This window comes from Salvelinus fontinalis, chromosome 2, assembly GCF_029448725.1.
Source record: "Salvelinus fontinalis isolate EN_2023a chromosome 2, ASM2944872v1, whole genome shotgun sequence".
NCBI lineage: Eukaryota > Metazoa > Chordata > Actinopteri > Salmoniformes > Salmonidae > Salvelinus > Salvelinus fontinalis.
In genome coordinates, this window is record NC_074666.1 from 10,173,255 (window position 1) to 10,195,468 (window position 22,214).

General features: G+C 44.0%; 2 protein-coding genes across 4 annotated transcripts in view; both read right to left on the reverse strand.

Moving 5' to 3' along the window:
* The window catches only part of LOC129811678 (protein prune homolog 2-like), a 15,716-nt gene extending 13,783 nt beyond the window's left edge, over positions 1-1,933 (reverse strand). Inside the window, exon 1 of one of the 3 annotated variants that reach the window (XM_055863190.1) lies at positions 1,844-1,933. The gene's annotated coding sequence lies outside the window, so the exon portion shown is untranslated. Of the gene's footprint in view, positions 1-842; positions 1,097-1,843 lie in introns of those variants that run through there. The other 2 variants (XM_055863201.1, XM_055863181.1) reach the window with 2 other exon arrangements.
* A 727-nt stretch (positions 1,934-2,660) lies between these two features.
* Positions 2,661-21,358, reverse strand: LOC129811667 (guanine nucleotide-binding protein subunit alpha-14-like). Its single transcript, XM_055863158.1, has 7 exons — positions 21,053-21,358; positions 6,419-6,603; positions 6,126-6,280; positions 5,778-5,906; positions 5,286-5,415; positions 4,878-5,031; positions 2,661-4,551 (listed from the first exon to the last, which is right to left on the reverse strand). The coding sequence occupies exons 1-7, from the start codon at positions 21,171-21,173 to the stop codon at positions 4,358-4,360; spliced, it is 1,068 nt and encodes a 355-aa protein (XP_055719133.1). The 5' UTR covers positions 21,174-21,358; the 3' UTR covers positions 2,661-4,357.
* Positions 21,359-22,214: the final 856 nt, after the last annotated feature.

Here is a 22,214-nt window from a genome sequence, read left to right on the forward strand (position 1 = left end):
AAGAGGAAGGGGAGTGGAGGAAACAGGGGAGAGGGAGGGGAGTAGAAAAGAGGAAGGGGAGTGGAAGAAGAGGGGGAGAAGGAGATGAGGGAGGGGAGTGGAGAAAGAGAGGGAGAAGTGGAGAGGGAGAAGAGGGAGGGGAGAGGAGAATGAGAGGGAGAAGAGGAGAAGAGGGGAGAGGGAGAAGAGGGAGGGAGTGGGAGGAGGGTTGAGGTAAAGGTCGTCAGATCTCTCCTCTGTGAATTATCCATCCGTTTCTTGCAGGAGGAGGTGGAGAGAGGGATGGGGAGGGAGGGTAAAGCTGTTACATCATCAGCAGCCCATTCTCCTCCCTCTCTCCTCCCATTCTCTTCTCTTCCCTCTCTCCTCTTTTCAGTCTCTCTGCTGATTCAAATGTCCACACGCTCACTCGAGCACAGATTGGGCACAGATGCAAATGAACCAACCTTCACGTGCACTCACGCACATGAAAATACTGAACTGATCCTAGTTTCTCTTCCAGGCAGGAGAAGAAAAATCTGATTGCATTGGCAATGCAACAAACAAAAAACATGCTGATTAGAATAGCTGAATTCTGAACAGCAAAGATGAATTACATACTGCTGATTCACACACACACATACACACAGACACACATATGGTCGGTATAGCAAGACCAGCATCAGCTGCTTTGCTCCATGGACGGCGATGAACCGCCTAATACACACACCGCAGCACAGCAACACAGTGCTGATGACAGCAGCCCCTCCCTCTCTCTCCCTCTCTTCCTGTCTCTAGAAAATAAATACATCTCTCTTCTCCCTTTTTCTTTATTCTGCATCACATTTAACCCAACCACTCACCACTACTGGGGCACGGGAATCTCTGTCCTTCTCTGTCTCAGAGCATGGATTTCAGCTGTATCTCCCTTTTTGTCTTTATTTTTCTCCCAGGCTCTTGGTAGAGATGCTCAGCTTACAAACTGCTCACAGCTTCCACCATTTTGTGGTCACATGACACAGGCTGGCACCAAATAAGGGCAGTCCCCTGCTTCTCCAGTTGTGCGTGCGTGTGTGTTATTATTAGAGGCCAACTGAGAGGAGTTGTAAGCCTGACTGCGCAGCTAAAAGAGGTTTTTATTATCCCTCAGGGCTAAAGGAGAAACAATGAGTTGAAAGGAAGCAGTAGAATTAAAATTAATCCCTTGCTTTCACTATCTAAGACAATCGATGTATTTTAGAAGCCATTCCATGTTCTTTGATTAATCGAAATAAATCAATCAGAAAATATTGGAAATACGGAGCAGTGCTTTATGATGAGCATTAAACTGTATGACTACCACCTTGACTAATGTTCTAATTTTACGACCATTTTCTAGTTCCACCCACTATACATGTTCAGTTATAACTACATCATGTCCTCTTCACCTTAAATTGCTTCAGTGTCTCCTAAATAAACACACCTACCTCCAGTCTCATTCATCTCCCATATTTCTCCATGTACAGTATCTGCCTTATTGTCTTCATTATAATATATATACATATATAAAATATAATGCACTACCCAAGGATAACAAGCACTTGATATTTCAATCAAACAATAGAAAAGGAATAGAGCATCTCCTCACCTAATGCAATCAAGAATTAAAAAAAATAATAACAGGAAGATCGAACAATAGCCAGTGTCTCCTACTACACAAGAGAGATGTGGAACTTTACATTATGAGCAGGGATTTCAAGTATACAGTAAATAGTTGCAAACGCTGGTTGTTAAACCACAAAACTTAATTCTACATAGTTGAAAGACCTTTCCTCTTAGGAGATCCTCTTTGGACGGGCGCATGTTTGTTTGTTTAGTCACTCACCTCTGTTCTTGGTCTCGGTCTCACCAGTTAAACAGGAAGAGATAGGAGCCTGAAAGTACAGCACACATGACTGCTGCCTGTTTGGTACAAAGGTCGTTGCCACGATGTCCTGCCACCGTCATACCTGTGTGTGTGTGTGTGTGTGTGTGTGTGTGTGTGTGTGTTCCTTGACTTCTCCATGACATTTAACTACATTTTCATTCATATTATATATAGCTTACATGAAAAGGTAAGCATTATTGACACTGGAAAGCTGCTGTGTCCAATCCCATGTAGACCTACCACCTCCTGCCATTGTGCCCTTGATCAAGGCACTTAGCCCCCCACATAGAACTGCACTGTTAGTCACGTTGTCAACATGTGGTCAACCCTCCATCTGGAGAGCTCCTGGGTGTGCAGGCTTGGCTTTTTCAACATTACAACTAAATACATTTGTCTTTATAAAATTATTCATGTTTCGTGGAGATCTATGCACAGAAAGTTATTTGTCAATTAGGCTATTCTTAGAATATTTGTAATGATGTTCGCAGTTATATTGCTTCTGTTTAATAGAGGGGAATCCCAGTTTTCTAACAGTGAAGATTTATTTAGGCTATGCAGTGCTGGTGGAAAGGCAACAACGAAAGTAATGCTTAGCCAATTCAAAACATACCTATAGCTATCTAGTTAGTCTGTCATTATTTGATACCTGCTGCTGAAATGTGGTTCTCTCTTACTCCTCGGGCAACCTCCCACTCACACTGGCACACAAGCAGCACCACAGACATGCACTGAAGGGTAATTCTTAGCAATTAACAAACCAGTGACCATTCCAGAATCCTTTGAATGTGTTGATCATTTATTTGAAGTTTTATAGGAGGAAAAAAAAGAGGAAAGTGTAAATTATAAAACATACACAATGTGAAACGCACCTATTACAACACAAATGTAAACTAAGGAACTTTGACTCTGTAGGCATATTTTCCCTTTACTTCCTCTTAACTTGCAGTACTGTGCAGGCAGGATCGGCAACATTCTTCCCAGGGTATTTTTCTCATCAACCATGTCATACAGATGGAATAGCCTATTGATACCCCATCTCATAATATGGTAGATGTTCAGGAGACTGTCTGTTAGTTCTTACAATTCATACTTTTTACAATCAAATTCAATCAAATGTATTTTATTAAGCCCTTTTACATCAGCAGTTGTCACAAAGTGCTTTACAGATACCCAGCCTAAAACACAAAAGAGCAAGCAATGCAGAAGCACAGTGTCCAGGAAAAACTCCATGGTTGTTCTTTGGGGTTTTAGGCTGAGTATCTGTATAGCACTGCGACAACTGCTGATGTAAAAAAAATACACACAACCGTTCAAAAGTTTGGGGTCACATAGAAATGTCCTTGTTTTTGAAAGAAAAGCAAATGTTTTGTCCATTAAAATAACATCAAATTGATCAGAAATACAGTGTAGACATTGATAATGTTATAAACGGCAGATTTTTTTATGGAATATCTACATAGGCGTACAGAGGTCCATTATCAGCAACCATCACTCCTGTGTTCCAATGGCACATTGTGTTAGCTAATCCAAGTTTATCATTTTAAAATGCTAATTGATCATTAGAAAACCCTTTTGCAATTATGTTACCACAGCTGAAAACTGTTATGCTGATTAAAGAAGCAATACAACTGGCCTTCTTGAGACTAGTTGAGTATCTGGAGCATTTGTGGGTTCGATTACAGGCTCAAAATGGCCAGAAACAAAGACTTTCTTCTGAAACTCGTCAGTCTATTCTTGTTCTGAGAAATGAAGGCTATTCCATGCGAGAAATTGCCAAGAAACTGAAGATCTCGTGCAACGCAGTGTACTACTCCCTTCACAGAAGAGCGCAAACTGGCTCTAACCAGAATAGGAAGAGGAGTGGGAGGCCCCGGTGCACAACTGAGCAAGAGGACAAGTACATTACAATGTCTAGTTTGAGAAACAGATGCCTCACAAGTCCTCAACTGGCAGCTTCATTAGATAGTACCTGCAAAACACCAGTCTCAACGTCAACAGTGAAGAGGCGCCTCCGGGATACTGGCCTTCTAGGCAGAGTTCCTCTTCCAATGTCTGTGTTCTTTTGCCCATCTTAATTTAAAATGTTTATTGGCCAGTCTGAGATATGGCTTTTACTTTGCAACTCTGCCTAGAAGAACAGCATCCCAGAGTCGCCGTTTCACTGTTGACCCGCAAAACACCAGTCTCTATGGAGAGTTCTCAACGTCAACTCTGAGCAAGAGGACAAGTACATTAGATTCACAATAATTTGATGTTATTTTAATGGACAAAAAATGTGCTTTTCTTTAAAAAACAAGGACATTTCTATGTGACCCCAAACTTTTGAACGGCAGTGTAAATCTAAATGTTTCTGAAGTCCTGCTATATTAAGAAAGTGTGTTATTCAAGACCACAGTTACTCTGTAGCAAAACTGTAACCCCAAACTAAAATAACACGTTTGTAGCATATACAGATCCGTGACCACGCTAGTCCTAAACCCCTAACCCGAACCGATCCAGGTTTTCTTGGAAGACTGTGTCCCTGACAGCTTTGGAGACAACTCTGATGTTCTCCGTATCGGTAGCACAGGTGAAGTGGTTGTACAGAGATTTGTGACGCCCTATGTGCTGCTCTTTGTACATATTCAGGATGAACATCTTAGCAGACTCTGCATCTCTCTGTGGACCTTTAAAAAAATAAATGTAAGAAAAAGAATGTACGTAAAATATACTGGGAATCGCTTCATGCATAATACGATCAGAGTTGGGGTCAATTCCAGTTCCTGTCACTTGAATTGGATATGGACTCTGGTTTTTATATATAGGAATGAACTCTAATTCATTGGAATTTAGGTGGAATTGACCCCAAACATGGATATGTAAAATATATTGACACACACATATCAAGGCATAACTATCCAGTGTACTTAGTAAAGTACTCAGCAAGGTTGGAGTATAGCATGAATATACAACTAAATGCATGACTACCAGTGTACTAGTCTAGAGTACTAACCAGTGAACGCTGAGAAGTAGTCTGCTAGGTTGGAGTGTAAGATCTTTTCCGCTAGGAGGTCTGTTTTGTTGAGGAAGAGGATGATGGAGGACTCCTGGAACCAGGGATAGGTGACGATGGTTGTAAACAAGGCTTTGCTCTCCTCTAATCGATTCTGCAAGGAACATAAACACATAGGAAGATTCAGATCATGTTCAAATTTGTTATTGGTAGAATAATATACGTCTAAAAACACTTAGGCTTGGAATTAAATTGAACCCTCCACATTGAACCCTCCATAATCTTTGATTATACACTACTGCGCACATACACAATGAAGGGAGTCTACCTGGCTGGTAGTGGTAGTACATTTTACAGTACCCCAAATCATTTATTTGACTTTATGTGACCACGGGAGAAACAACTCACCACATTGGCGCTCTCATAGAGGACCTGGTCGTACTCGCTGAGAGCCACCAGGAAGATGATGGAGGTGACCCTCTCAAAACAGTGGATCCACTTCCTCCTCTCTGACCTTTGACCTCCAACATCCACCATCCTGGTAAAAACAACACGGAACACATCTCAAATCACACTCTATTCCAGCTATAGGGCATTACCTTTAGGGTGTCATTTAAAATTCTGACTTGGGGAATACTTCCTTCCCTCATTCCCTCCACTCTTCCTTGAAGTAATCACTGGTCTAACATTACTAAATAAGTGGAGGCAAGAACTCAACTACAGTACATAGCTTTCAAAGATCCAAACAAGTTATATCAGAGATTACTACAAGGAAAGAAGGAATGAAGGAAGGAAGGAAGGATAGGTGGGAAAAAGTATAGTAGAAGTATATAAACAGAACCATAGCCTCAGTGGACAACAAGGCTCTGACGCCATTACTCCAATAGAGAGGTCACTGACCTGAAGATGACAGTCTTGAGGTCAAAGGGGTACTCTATGATGCCAGTGGTAGGGACCCTGACCCTGAGGATATCCTGCAGAGTGGGGAGGTATGAGGGCACAGCAATTCTGTCCAGGTCACTCAGGTAACTGTCATGAAAATAACAAGAAAATGCATTGGCAGTGGCACATACTTTGCTAAATACCCTAACACTAGATACCTGACTTATTATGGAGTGCATAGTCATATCTATCTATCTATGGATAAAAATCACAAATTTGGCAGAATCAAGGAGCTGGGACTTGTTGAGTGTACATGCATGTATACCTTAGCTTGGACTGAGTGAGTGGGTAAAAGACAAATCTCACTATTTGGTAGAGTCAGAGAGCTGGTACTCCCTCCTGCGCTCATAGCACTTCTGCATGCCCTGGTCACTCCACAGTCTTCTGATGCCATCTACCTGCCATGGTTCCAGGTTGGTCAATATGTCTGCCTCCACCCTGCTCAACTTGTCTGCATGGCTCTGGAACACACAGAGATGTCGTTTTAGATATGGCAAGTAGTAGATGTTGCCAGAGATTGATACTTAAACTTATGAACCAGCAAGCCCCTTTAGAAAAACACAATCATATGATATTGAATCTTCTGACAAGCTGCTTGCAATGTTCTGGTGATCTTTGAAATCAATCCGTAGGGTCTTCATGGCTTGGATCATTTTCTGAACAGCAATGACGATGTTCTGGTACACCAGCTTGGTGAAGCCTCGCTTGTCCTCCTCGGAGTAGCCCGTCCCATGGATGATCCTCATCTGCTTGATGAAGGTGCTCTTCCCACTCTCACCAGTCCCTGGGAAAGGAGAGACATGAGTCTGTGAATGTCAGTGTGTGTCAGGATTGGGCTCAATTTAGAATTGAATTGAGAGTGCCTCACAAATCCCAATTAAATTCTTGAATTTAAGTAGTAAACAGGATAAAGAATTTCAATTCAAATTTGAATTAAAGAATTTCACAAAATTCAATTCTATTTCCTATGAAACTCAAAGTGCCTCTTCTAAATGAGGTGTAGTCTATACAAATAAACATATTGTACATAAAACATCAAACATGTTGTTATACACACGCATATCAAATATTGATGAAACAATAGATTTTCAGGACAATCTTAGAAGGAATGATCAACGAAAACAAACATTTATGCAAATATTCTACTAATTTCCTGTTTATGGGACTATAAACTGTCGAGGTCTATTGGAGTCAATTCCAAAATTGTGAATTGAGCACAACCCTGAGTGTATGTGTGTTTCGTTTTACTATCTTTGTGGGGACCAGAAGTCCTCACAAGTATAGTAAAACAAGGAAAATATTTTGCCGGTCCCCACAAGGAAAACGGGTATTTATGCTTATTTTTGATTTTTGAATGGGAGTCAATTGTTTGGTCCAGACAAGGATAGTAAAACAAACTTGTGTGTGTGTGTGTGTACGAGGATGTGTGTGTTACATGTGGGTGTGTGTTACATAAAGGCACCACTTCATCCACACGTATTGTATACTTTGGCTTATTTGCCAATAATATGACCTTTACAGCAGGAATACATTGAGAAGTTTGTTAACTAATTCTGAAGGATAAGATTGGTTTGACCTTTCTTCAATGTCCTATAATGCTTAGCGCATTCCTAAAATTGTCATGTTTTTGATCATCATGTCTTGTCCCTGTGCTTCCCTCTGCTGGTCTTATTAGGTTCTTTCCCTCTTTTCTATCCTTCTCTCTCCTCCTCCCTTTCTCCCTCTCCCGCTCTCTCTCTATCGTTCCGTTCCTGCTCCCAGCTGTTTCTCATTCTCCTAACGACCTCATTTACTCTTTCACACCTGTCCCCTATTTTTGCCCTCATTAGAGTTCCTATTTCTTCCTCTGTTTTCCGCTTCAGTCCTTGTCGGATTCTTGTTTGATGTTTGCTGTTCAGTGTCCTTGTTCCGCCCTGTCGTGTTTTTGCCTTCATCAGATGCTGCATGTGAGCAGGTGTCTAGTGGTCGCGTCTCCAGTCGTTCATCTCTACTGACGAGAGGATTTCAGTTTTCCTGTTTTGTTTTTACCTTAGATATATCAGGAGTATCGTTTTTGTCTAAGACTGGAATAAAGACTCTGTTTCTATTACGTCGCTTTTGGGTCCTCCTTCATCAGCATAACAGAAGAATCCGACCAAGAATGGACCCAGCGACTACGGATTCTCGCAAGACTGCCATCGAGATCCAGGGAGAAATGCTCGGTAGACACGAGCAGGAATTGTCTGCTGCTCGTCATGCCGTTGAGACCCTGGCCGCTCATGTCTCCGATCTCTCAGGACAGTTTCAGAGTCTTCGTCTCGTGCCACCAGCTACTTCCTGGTCTTCCAAGTCTCCGGAACCTAGGGTTAATAACCCACCTTGTTACTCTGGGCAGCCCACTGAGTGTCGCTCCTTTCTCACCCAGTGTGATATTGTGTTCTCTCTCCAGCCCAACACATACTCAGGAGAGAGAGCTCGGATCGCTTACGTCATATCGCTCCTGACTGGTCGGGCTCGGGAGTGGGGCACAGCTATCTGGGAGGCAAGGGCTGAGTGTTCTAACGTTTATCAGAACTTTAAGGAGGAGATGATACGCGTTTTTGATCGTTCTGTTTTTGGGAAGGAGGCTTCCAGGGTCCTGGCTTCCCTATGTCAAGGTGATCGATCCATAACGGAATACTCTATAGAGTTTCGCACTCTTGCTGCATCCAGTGACTGGAACGAGCCGGCGTTGCTCGCTCGTTTTTTGGAGGGACTTCACGCTGAGGTTAAGGATGAGATTCTCTCCCGGGAGGTTCCTTCCAGCGTGGACTCTTTGATTGCACTCGCCATCCGCATAGAACGACGGGTAGATCTTCGTCACCGAGCTCGTGGAAGAGAGCTCGCGTTAACGGTGTTTCCCCTCTCCGCATCTCAACCATCTTCTCCCATCAGCTCAGAGACTGAGCCCATGCAGCTGGGAGGTATTCGCATCTCGACTAAGGAGAGGGAACGGAGAATCACCAACCGCCTTTGTCTCTATTGCGGTTCTGCTGGACATTTTGTCATATCATGTCCAGTAAAAGCCAGAGCTCATCAGTAAGCGGAGGGCTACTGGTGAGCGCTACTACTCAGGTCTCTCCATCAAGATCCTGTACTACCTTGTCGGTCCATCTACGCTGGACCGGTTCGGCTGCTTCCTGCAGTGCCTTGATAGACTCTGGGGCTGAGGGTTGTTTTATGGACGAAGCATGGGCTCGGAAACATGAGATTCCTCTCAGACAGTTAGGGAGGCCCACGCCCATGTTCGCCTTAGATGGTAGTTCTCTCCCCAGTATCAGATGTGAGACACTACCTTTAACCCTCACAGTATCTGGTAACCACAGTGAGACCATTTCCTTTTTGATTTTTCGTTCACCTTTTACACCTGTTGTTTTGGGTCATCCCTGGCTAGTATGTCATAATCCTTCTATTAATTGGTCTAGTAATTCTATCCTATCCTGGAATGTTTCTTGTCATGTGAAGTGTTTAATGTCTGCTATACCTCCTGTTTCTTCTGTCCCCTCTACTCAGGAGGAACCTGGTGATTTGACAGGAGTGCCGGAGGAATATCATGATCTACGCACGGTCTTCAGTCGGTCCAGAGCCAGCTCTCTTCCTCCTCACCGGTCGTATGATTGTTGTATTGATCTCCTTCCGGGGACCACTCCTCCTCGGGGTAGACTATTCTCTCTGTCGGCTCCCGAACGTAAGGCTCTCGAGGATTATCTGTCTGTTTCTCTCGACGCCGGTACTGTGGTGCCTTCTTCCTCTCCCGCCGGAGCGGGGTTTTTCTTTGTTAAGAAGAAGGACGGTACTCTGCGCCCCTGCGTGGATTATCGAGGGCTGAATGACATAACGGTTAAGAATCGTTATCCGCTTCCCCTTATGTCGTCAGCCTTCGAGATGCTGCAGGGAGCCAGGTTCTTTACTAAGTTGGACCTTCGTAACGCTTACTATCTCGTACGCATCAGAGAGGGGGACGAGTGGAAAACGGCGTTTAACACTCCGTTAGGGCATTTTGAATACCGGGTTCTGCCGTTCGGTCTCTCTAATGCTCCAGCTGTCTTTCAGGCATTAGTTAATGATGTACTGAGAGACATGCTGAACATCTTTGTTTTCGTTTACCTTGACGATATCCTGATTTTTTCACCGTCACTCGAGATTCATGTTCAGCACGTTCGACGTGTACTCCAGCGCCTTTTAGAGAATTGTCTCTACGTGAAGGCTGAGAAGTGCGCCTTTCATGTCTCCTCTGTCACTTTTCTCGGTTCTGTTATTTCCGCTGAAGGCATTCAGATGGATCCCGCTAAGGTCCAGGCTGTCAGCGATTGGCCTGTTCCTAAGTCACGTGTCGAGTTGCAGCGCTTTCTCGGTTTCGCTAATTTCTATCGGCGTTTCATTCGTAATTTCGGTCAAGTGGCTGCCCCTCTCACAGCTCTGACTTCTGTCAAGACTTGCTTTAAGTGGTCCGGTTCCGCCCAGGGAGCTTTTGATCTCCTCAAGAAGCGTTTTACATCCGCCCCTATCCTTGTTACTCCTGACGTCACTAAACAATTCATTGTCGAGGTTGACGCTTCAGAGGTGGGCGTGGGAGCCATTCTGTCCCAGCGCTTCCAGTCTGACGATAAGGTTCATCCTTGCGCTTACTTTTCTCATCGCCTGTCGCCATCGGAACGCAACTATGATGTGGGTAACCGCGAACTGCTCGCTATCCGCTTAGCCATAGGCGAATGGCGACACTGGTTGGAGGGGGCGACCGTTCCTTTTGTCGTTTGGACTGACCATAAGAACCTTGAGTACATCCGTTCTGCCAAACGACTTAATGCACGTCAAGCTCGTTGGGCGTTGTTTTTCGCTCGTTTCGAGTTCGTGATTTCCTATCGCCCGGGGAATAAGAACACCAAGCCTGATGCCTTATCCCGTCTCTTTAGTTCTTCTGTGGTTTCTACCGACCCCGAGGGGATTCTTCCTGAAGGGCGTGTTGTCGGGTTGACTGTCTGGGGAATTGAGAGACAGGTAAAGCAAGCACTCACTCACACTGCGTCGCCGCGCGCTTGTCCTAGTAACCTTCTGTTTGTTCCTGTCTCTACTCGTCTGGCTGTTCTTCAGTGGGCTCATTCTGCCAAGTTAGCTGGCCACCCCGGCGTTCGGGGTACGCTTGCTTCTATTCGCCAGCGGTTTTGGTGGCCTACTCAGGAGCGGGACACGCGCCGTTTCGTGGCTGCTTGTTCGGACTGCGCGCAGACTAAGTCAGGTAACTCTCCTCCTGCCGGTCGTCTCAGACCGCTTCCCATTCCTTCTCGACCATGGTCTCACATCGCCTTAGACTTTATTACCGGTCTGCCTTCGTCTGCGGGGAAGACTGTGATTCTTACGGTTATCGATAGGTTCTCTAAGGCGGCACATTTCATTCCCCTCGCTAAGCTTCCTTCCGCTAAGGAGACGGCACAAATCATCATTGAGAATGTGTTCAGAATTCATGGCCTCCCGTTAGACGCCGTTTCAGACAGAGGTCCGCAATTCACGTCACAGTTTTGGAGGGAGTTCTGTCGTTTGATTGGTGCTTCCGTCAGTCTCTCTTCCGGATTTCATCCCCAGTCTAACGGTCAAGCAGAAAGGGCCAATCAGTCGATTGGTCGCATTTTACGCAGCCTTTCGTTTCGAAACCCTGCATCTTGGGCAGAACAGCTCCCCTGGGCTGAGTACGCTCACAACTCGCTTCCTTCGTCTGCTACCGGGCTATCTCCGTTTCAGAGTAGTCTTGGTTACCAGCCTCCTCTGTTCTCGTCCCAGCTCGCCGAGTCCAGCGTTCCCTCCGCTCAGGCTTTTGTCCAACGTTGTGAGCGCACTTGGAGGAGGGTCAGGTCTGCACTTTGCCGTTACAGGGCGCAGACTGTGAGAGCCGCCAATAAACGTAGGATTAAGAGCCCTAGGTATTGTCGCGGTCAGAGAGTGTGGCTTTCCACTCGTAACCTTCCCCTTACGACAGCTTCTCGCAAGTTGACTCCGCGGTTCATTGGTCCGTTCCGTGTCTCTCAGGTCGTCAATCCTGTCGCTGTGCGACTGCTTCTTCCGCGACATCTTCGTCGCGTCCACCCTGTCTTCCATGTCTCTTGTGTCAAGCCTTTTCTTCGCGCTCCCGTTCGTCTTCCCTCCCCCCCTCCCGTCCTTGTCGAGGGCGCACCTATTTACAAGGTACGGAAGATCATGGACATGCGTTCTCGGGGACGTGGTCACCAGTATTTAGTGGATTGGGAGGGTTACGGTCCTGAGGAGAGGAGTTGGGTTCCATCTCGGGATGTGCTGGACCGTTCGTTGATTGATGATTTCCTTCGTTGCCGCCAGGGTTCCTCCTCGAGTGCGCCAGGAGGCGCTCGGTGAGTGGGGGGGTACTGTCATGTTTTTGATCATCATGTCTTGTCCCTGTGCTTCCCTCTGCTGGTCTTATTAGGTTCTTTCCCTCTTTTCTATCCTTCTCTCTCCTCCTCCCTTTCTCCCTCTCCCGCTCTCTCTCTATCGTTCCGTTCCTGCTCCCAGCTGTTTCTCATTCTCCTAACGACCTCATTTACTCTTTCACACCTGTCCCCTATTTTTGCCCTCATTAGAGTTCCTATTTCTTCCTCTGTTTTCCGCTTCAGTCCTTGTCGGATTCTTGTTTGATGTTTGCTGTTCAGTGTCCTTGTTCCGCCCTGTCGTGTTTTTGCCTTCATCAGATGCTGCATGTGAGCAGGTGTCTAGTGGTCGCGTCTCCAGTCGTTCATCTCTACTGACGAGAGGATTTCAGTTTTCCTGTTTTGTTTTTACCTTAGATATATCAGGAGTATCGTTTTTGTCTAAGACTGGAATAAAGACTCTGTTTCTATTACGTCGCTTTTGGGTCCTCCTTCATCAGCATAACAAAAATAACCTAAGAACAATCCATGTTTTGATAGTAAGAAGTAAAATGCACCGTGTGAAAATGTTGCAATAGTGCAGTAGTCCTTCATGTAGCTATTACAATAGTACGGTGTGGCTAGTAATCATTTCACTATGAGAAATTCTGACATTAAATTGCATTGTAGTTGGCCTCACATGACTGTTGCATTAAAATGCAAGCCAGGATCAACTACTGCCACTTGTCCACATACCACACATAGCCATAACTGCTGATCAGAGAGTTAAAATGTGCTAGATGACAGTTTGGACAGAAGAGAGATGCAGGTGACTCCGTTTATTTACATAAGTGTGACGGTAGGATAGAGGCTTTCAGCAAGTGCTTCTTGGTCCCTCTCCAAGTAGTTTTGAAGGACTGTTCTATGAATGATAATGCCCACTCACCATCAGTCGCCCCTAGACTACACATTCAGTCACACTTTGTACAGTACATTTAAACGATGTCATGCAGAGGTACAGACAGTCATTTAAAAAATGTAGCCTACTGTTATTCGACCTGACTGTAATTACTCTGCCAGTAATACTAACCTTTTTCAGGGCTGAAAATCACCAAGACAAAAAGTGTAGCCTTGTTCTGAGTGTCTGCTCAACTATCTCCTGGTTTAACAGGTTTCTATGTGGAGAATGGGGTTTGGAGTGACTCATACCTACTCAACTGCCCAGGGCTTCTCTGGAGAACAACTATGAAAATAAAACTTGTCCTGTCAGGGAAGATGCAGCCGACTATTCCATAGAAGTGATATATAGACTAGATGTTCATCTCATGGTGCAGGAGGGGATGGCTGCTGTTTTACGGGTCCTAACCAATTGTGCTATTATAATCTTTTTTTGCATGGTTTGTAACAAATTTTGTACATAATGTTTCTTCTAATTTCTCTTATGACTGAAAATAGCTTCTGGATATCAGACCCCCTGTATATAGCCCAGTGGCTGCTGAGGGGAGGATGGCTCATAATAAAGACTGGAAAGGAGCAAATGGAATAGCATCAAACCATGTGTTTGATGTATTTGTTATCATTCCACAGATTCCGCTCCAGCCATTACCACGAGCCCGTCCTCCCTAATTAAGGTGCCATCAACCTCCTGTGATATAGCCTTGTTATTGTGTTACTTTTATTATACATTTTTTTGTAAATATTTTCTTAACTCTTATTTTCTTAAAACTGCATTGTTGGTTAAGGGCTTGTAAGTAAGCATTTCACAGTAAGGTTGTATTCAGCGCATGTGACAAATAAAATTTGATGTGATTTGATTTGATGATTTGATGTCTAAAGAAAGCAAGTTTATAGGCTACATTGTTTTAAAATAAATATAAGCCTATCTTATTTTAATTATTAAACATGTATATGGTGGATTATTCTGAACTTCCACAGCTTCAATTTACTTCTAACTGAAAGCCTACCCCCCCCCCCCCCCCCTGCTGGAGGTCATTTTGCAGGGCTCTGGCAGTGCACCTCCTTGCACAAAGGCGGAGGTAGCGGTCCTGCTGCTGGGTTGTTGCCCTCCTACGGCCTCCTCCACGTCTCCTGATGTACTGGCCTGTCTCCTGGTAGCGCCTCCATGCTCTGGACACTACGCTGACAGACACAGCAAACCTTTTTGCCACAGCTCGCATTGATGTGCCATCCTGGATGAACTGCACTACCTGAGCCACTTGTGTGGGTTGTAGACTCCGTCTCATGCTACCACTAGAGTGAAAGCACCGCCCGCATTCAAAAGAGACCAAAACATCAGCCAGGAAGCATAGGAACTGAGAAGTGGTCTGTGGTCACCCCCTGCAGAACCATTCCTTTTTTGGGGGTGTCTTACTAATTGCCTATAATTTCCACCTTTTGTCTATTCCATTTGCACAACAGCATGTGAAATTTATTGTCAATCAGTGTTGCTTCCTAAGTGGACAGTTTGATTTCACAGAAGTGTGATTGACTGGAGTTACATTGTGTTGTTAAAGTGTTCCCTTTATTTTTTTGAGCAGTGTAGTTTTTGGGGCAGAAATGCCTTCTCGAACACATTAACTTTCATGTGCCTTAATAACAAACTTGTATGTAAATACGAATAAAACTTTTGAATTATAAGCCTAGTTGGTTAGGCCACAGAAAAAGTGAGCAACCTTCTCGCTAGCCATGATTGGCAGAGATAATGAGTGCTGAGAGATGAATTTGGATTGGTCTGCCATATAGCGTGCTTCTGTCTATTTGAGCTGGTCAGTAGGTAATCCTGTCAAAAGCAGCTTTTTTTTAAAGAATTGCGTATTAAAACTTAACAAAGTTAAGTATCCATTTTATTAGAACTTCACTGCAACTACTGTTCAGATTACTCTCGTCTGATTGTGCGAATAACTGATGAATTTACGAACGCTCAACACTGGTTGAATATGGCCGGTGTCAGTAAGTCGGCAAAAAAGCGTAGTTAAATTGTTGCCAGGAGCACAGCTACAGTTACCAACACTCTGGTTAACATGAAAACAGCGTAGCCAGCTCTGCTAGGGTGTCAGAGTTTGGGTGGGGGCTAAAGCTTAAGATGATTCTTATAGCATTGCACACGGTCAGTGTGAACCAGAATGACTTGACACAACAACGGGCCAAGCAATGGAAACGACACAGGACGTCTTATACATTCATCCATGTATACGGGTAAGAGTCTAGCAACAGTTTCAGATATTATACGTTTCTAATTTTGTCAGAAAGTTGCTAAAGCATACTGTTAGCTAGCTAGGCTTGCTTGCTAACATTGCGTTTATGATCTGTGTGTAGTAATGTTATCTCAGAATGCCATTTCGCAATGTTATAGCCTGATGTTAGCTAGCTAACTAGCTAACATTGAACCTATTTGGTTAACTTTAGCTAGTTATGACAATCGGTTTGTATTGCTAGTACTCTATGGATTAGGATTATGGTTCAATGTTTAGCTAGTATGTCTAAACAAAAGACTCCACTTTGCCAGATGATTACTTGATCCATCAAGTTAGCCAAGTATGTCTGACGGTGATTACAGCTATCTATTGTATAATAATGCCAAAATATTTGTATCTGGAATTTGTCTTTCAGCATCAGTAGAACACGCCTGACTCTCCTCCACCAGTCATACAAGGAGAATGGTCTAATGCCTCCCATCAAAATAAGAGCTGGCCCAAGCAAGCACAGGTGACACCTGAAGCATGAGGACTTGCAGTGGGTGGTGAACTTCATCAACAACTACGCAGAGGATAATGCAATAGTGTTACCAGGACGCCACCCAGGACACAAACACTTTGGTGGAAAGCTGCTGCCATTCCATGTGAAAAAAGCAGCAGTGTGGAGTCTCTACAAGGAATTGATGACAACACTTGGTATGTAAAGCATAAGCAAAACGTTTGGATTATTTAATTGACCTCAAACAAGATTGGCACTACTTTTATTGATCTAACAATATTTCTGTATTTTCTAGAGGTACGTGTAGTCGGGCTGTGTGTTATCATTTTAATTTCCACTTTCCAAGATTATGTTTCTGTATACAGTGCTGCTGCTCTGCACATTTGTAGGTAAGTGAGACTTACCTGATAATGATGCATTTAAACATTATCTTTCGTTTTACGTTACATTTTCTTTTCATTAACTTAATGTTCTTTTGTTGTTTGCAGGTGCACTATCATTCTGGACCCTACGCAGCCAGGTACCATCTACTTTTTAACTCCTCGCAAGTGTGGCTTGTTTGGTGTCTGCTGTGAAGGAGACCACAACAAGTCAACTACTTGATTGATGAAGGCATAACATCCAGCAAAGGCATCAGCGCAGTCAACTACAAGCCTCATTTCTTCACCAACTACGGAGTTGGGGGAAAACATGTGTACCTAATTTGTGATAACTGCAGTGGCCAAAACAAGAACACGTTTGTGCTCTGGTATTGTGTCTGGTGGACCATGCACAAGCTCCACCACAGTCTGGACCTTCACTTCCTGATCACAGGCCACACCAAGTTTGCCCTCGACTGGTGCTTCGGCCTCACCAAAGCAGCGCTTCAGAAAGACCAGAGTGAACACTTTGTCTGAGATTGCTGGTGTTGTGAAGGACAGCACTGTGACAGGGGTCAACATCCCACAGCTGGTTGGACTGGAGGATGGCACGGTGCTGGTGGAAAAATACTGTATGGCTGGCAACAACACGTGACTCTGTACTCCGCTGCCACAGTTCAAGCATTACCAGCACTTCAGCTGAATATTATTCTTCTTATCTAAACTTGGAAGATGAATTGATGTTGTGCAAGGTTGTAATTTCTTATTTTGTTGTTGTTATTTCCTGTTTTAGAGTTTCGATGCTCTGGAGCTTGGTGTTGTTGTCACCAAGGATTGTTCGGACTCAGTCAGGACCAGGTTTCAGCTGCTGCGCAACGCTAACACCCTTCCTCCGATAGATGGTCTGCCTGTACAAGCACAACCTGGACTGGACACAGCTAGACAAACATATGTTTTTGAGAAGATCAGGGAGTTTTTTGCCAAAGAGGCTATGGACATCACATGCCCTACACCAAAGTCAAGAGCAGGAGAGAAACAGGCTCTCAGATCCCCTTGTTCATGCGTGGTTCGGACGGCCCAGTCATCAGCACTATCTACAGTGCCTCTATTCTAATGACTCTCTCCTAACACACACGCCATATGTTGATGCTACAATTATAATTTTTTATCCTGCTGCTCAGCCACTTTATCCCTGATTGTATGCATATAACTACCCCATCTATCACTGATATTGTTCTTGTATATTATTTTATTTATATTGACACTATCTATTTCTGATATTGGTACTATGCAAGTAACCATTTGGCTGTACCGTTTACACCTTCTGTAGACACCCATCCACTTCGAAATATGTGGCTGGTGGTATCATGTATCATGGTGCCGGAGAAGATGGCTGACATTTTACATGCTCCTAACCAATAGTTTTTTTGCTAGTTTTTTTTTAGTTGTTTGTAACTTTAAAAAAAAACTTATTCTGTACATAATGTTGCTACTACCGTCTCTTATGAGACCGAAAATAACTTCTGGACATCAGAACAGTGATTACTCACCACGAACTGGCAAAAGCTTTTTTTTTCTTTAACGAGTTCGACAAACTCGAAGTGAAGGACATACTGCTTTCCCGGGAACAGGCCCAAATCCCCATCATTTGCGTGAAGAGAAGACGGAGAAAAAGAGGACGGAGGTCGGGCTGCCTTCTGAGAATTCTTAGGCGATCAAATAAACCCCCACTTCCTTCCGTTCTACTAGCTAACATTCAATCATTGGAAAATAAAATCGGCGACCTACGAGGAACATTAAACTACCAACGGGACATTAAAAATTGTAATATCTTATGCTTCACAGAGACCTGGCTGAACAACGACATTATCAACATACAGTTGCTGGTTATACGCTGTATCGGCAGGATAGAACAGCGGCGTCTGGTAAGACAAGGGTCAGACTGTGTATATTTGTAAACAACAGCTGGTGCACGATATCTAAGGAAATCTCAAGGTTTTGCTCACCTGAGGTAGAGTATCTCATGATAAGCTGTAGACCACACTAAATACTTCTATGCTCGCTTTGAGGCAAATAACACTGAAACATGCATGAGAGCACCAGCTGTTCCGGACGACTGTATGATCACGCTCTCCGCAGCCGATTTTGAGTAAGACCTTTAATCAGGTCAACATTCACAAGGCCGCAGGGCCAGACGGATTACCAGAATGTGTACTGCGAGCATGCGCTGACCAACTGGCAAATGTCTTCACTGACATTTTCAACCTCTCCCTGTCTGAGTCTGAAATACCAACATGTTTTAAGCAGACCACCGTAGTCCCTGTGCCCAAGAACACTAAGGTAACCTGCCTAAATTACTACCGACCCGTAGCACTCACGTCTGTAGCCATGAAGTGATTTGAAAGGCTGGTCATGGCTCACATCAACACCATTATCCCAGAAACCCTAGACCCACTAAAATTTCCATACCGCACCAACAGATCAACAGATAATGGGATCTCTGTTGCACTCCACACTGCCCTTTCCCACCTGGACAAAAGGAACACCTATGTGAGAATGCTATTAATTGACTACAGCTCAGCGTTCAACACCATAGTGCCCTCAAACTCATCAATAAGCTAAAGACCCTGGGACCAAACACCTCCCTCTGCAACTGGATCCTGGACTTACTGACGGGCCGCCCCAAGGTGGTAAAGGTAGGTAGCAACACATCCGCCACGCTGATCCTAAACACAGGGGCCCCTCAGGGGTGCGTGCTCAGTCCCCTCCTGTACTCCCTGTTCACTCATGACTGCACGGCCAGGCACGACTCCAACACCATCATTAAGTTTGCCGATGACACAACAGTGGTAGGCCTGATCACAGACAATGACGAGACAGCCTATGGGGAGGAGGTCAGAGACCTGGCCATGTGGTGCCAGGACAACAACCTCTCCCTCAATGTGATCAAGACAAAGGAGATGATTGTGAACTACAGGAAAGAGGACCGAGCATGCCTCCATTCTCATCGACGGGGCTGTAGTGGAGCAGGTTGAGAGCTTCAAGTTCCTTGGTGTCCACATCACCAACAAACTAACATGGTCCAAGCACACCAAGACAGTCGTGAAGAGGGTACGACAAAACCTATTCCCCCTCGGGAGACTGAAAAGATTTGGCATGGGTCCCCAGATCGTCAAAATGTTCTAAAGCTACACCATCGAGAACATCCTGACTGGTTGCATTACTGCCGGGTATGGCAACAGCTCGGCCACCGACTTCAAGGCACGACAGAGGGTAGTGCGTACGGCCCAGTACATCACTGGGGCCAAGCTTCCTGCCATCCAGGACCTCTATACCAGGCGGTGTCAGAGGAAGGCCCTAAAAATTGTCAAAGACTCCAGCCACCTTAGTCATGGACTGTTTCTCTACTACCGCTCGGCAAGCGGTACCGGAGCTCCAAGTCTAGGTCCAAGAGGCTTTTAAACAGCTTCTACCCCCAAGCCGTAACACTCCTGAACATCTAATCAAATGGCAACCCAGACAATTTTTTACATTGCCCACCCATCCCCTCATTTACACCGCTGCTACTCTGTTATTATTTATACATAGTCACTTTAATAACTCTACTTAAATGTACATATTACCTCAATTACCTCGACTAACCGGTGCCCCCGCACATTGACTCTGTACCAGTAACCCCTGTATATAGTCTCGCTCTTGTTATTTTACTGCTGCTTTTTAATTACTTGTTCCTTTTATTTCTTATTCATATTTTTTTTAATGCATTGTTGGTTAGGGGCTTGTAAGTAAGCATTTCACTGTAAGGTCTACACCTGTTGTATTCGCCGCAAGTGACTAATACAATTTGATTTGTTTTGATTTGATTTGATTTATTGCATTTCTTTCACATGACCCAGCAATTTAGTCTGTCTGGGTAAGCGTCATCTAATATTTATAAAATATTTTTATCTGGACACTTTCTGTTTGCCTGGAATTTTTCCTTATTGTAGGTGACTACTTTTGCCACTGTTAGTCTTAATCTTTACTACACTACTCACTGTTTTGCACATGACCTCCCGTGTGAATCCTTAAAGAGATGGGTGGGGCTGGTTTAAGAGGGTGTGAACAATGCTGAATGGGTGTAGACAACGGAGAGCTCTCCAGTAGAAGAGAAAGTGAGTTTACAAGTTTGTCAACTTTCAAAGCAGAATTACTTTCCCCATTGTTCCTCAAACGCAGTGCATGATATACAATTTTGTAGCTCTGAGTCTCTACTTGTATGCAATGCAAAAAACACAATTTCAAATTTTGCTACCTAATACGGATTTGAGCCAGTCGGTCACCTATTTCTTATTGGTCTATTAACTAATTTACCGCCAAAACTCCATACCACCAAAACAGGCTGACATATCAGGCAGTCTTTTCAAACAGTTTACACTAAAAAGGGATTATCATTGTTTTCACCATCCCACACTATTATTCCAACCTCATTCCACAGTATTATTCCAACCTCATAGTGTGGACATATATTTAAAACCCAGGGAATCTAGTTTTTGACTGCACTGGGTCTTTAAATGGCACTGATCTATAGCAGAGTAAAGACAAGTCGAGTTACGAGTTTAAACTAAACCGCAGAGGATGGGAACCATTTGAGGAAAGTCAAATGTTCATTTGCAAGATCAAAATAATTGTCGAAACGCTATCTAGACTATGCCTATTCCTCTAACAATTTTTTAATGACATAAAATCAACTTGGAGTAGCGTAGTTAACTATACCTCGCGCATAAAGTTGCCGAATAAACAATTATACATAGCATACGCCATGACTCACCTAAAAGCAACAACTTTATCTCCCGGTGAGATTCTCTCTTGTCCCGGCGAAGCTGTCTTTCAATCTCCTGATGTATCTTATTTCTCTCCAATTCTTCAGCCGACATACAGCATTCACCCATATTGGTGCCGTGTTGTAGCCGTCCGTAGGTAAGGTGAGGTAGATGGATAATGATTTTTAATTCCAACCAGGGGGATGCGGGTCAAGATAACGTCCTCCCTCCCTGTCGGAATTCATAAGTCATGCTTACGTGTAGGAACCGGGTCGCATTCCTAACATGCATTTAAAACAGAAGCAGGTGATGTAAACCAGGGTTTCCCAAACTCGGTCCTGAGGACCCCCTGGGTGCACGTGTTGTTTTTTGCCCTAGCTGATTCAAATAACCAAGTCATCATCAAGCTTCGATTATTTGAATTGTTTTGAATTATTAATCAAATGGCCACCTGAAATATTTACATTGCTGCTACTCACTGTTTATTTTCTATGCATAGTCACTTTAACCCTACCTACATGTACAAATTACCTTGACTAACCTGTACACCACAGATTGACTCGGTACCCCCTGTATATAGCCTCTTTATTGTTATTTTGTGTGACTTTTTATTACATTTTTTACTTTAGTTTATTTAGTAAATATTATCTTAAACTACATTGTTGGTTAAGGGCTTGTAAGTAAGCATTTCACGGTAAGGTCTGATTTTGATTTGAATCGGCCATGCATTGTTAGGGCAAAAACCAACATCTCTACCCAGGGAGGGGGGCAGGACCGTGTTTGGGGGAAACCCTGATGTAAACTACTGTAGTTCTCTTCTCTATTATATAGTTTGGGTTTGGAAACAACTGAAACCTGGGGTATTGTGTAAACAACCCCCCCCCCACACATACACAAGTTTGGTTGTAATTATTTTCCATTTTACAGGTAAGGTAACTGTCACCAAGTCGGTTAGGCTTTTCACCATACAAACTGGGCTGTTCTGTTGATATTGTAAACCCACTGGGTTTATAGGAGTGTGCCTGCCAGTTGAACAGTGCAACAATGACCTCATTACATTTTACATTTTAGTCATTTAGCACACTCTTATCCAGGGTGACTCAGTTAGTGCATTCATCTTAAGATAGCTAGGTGGGACAATCACATATTACAGGTATAGAAAGTATATTT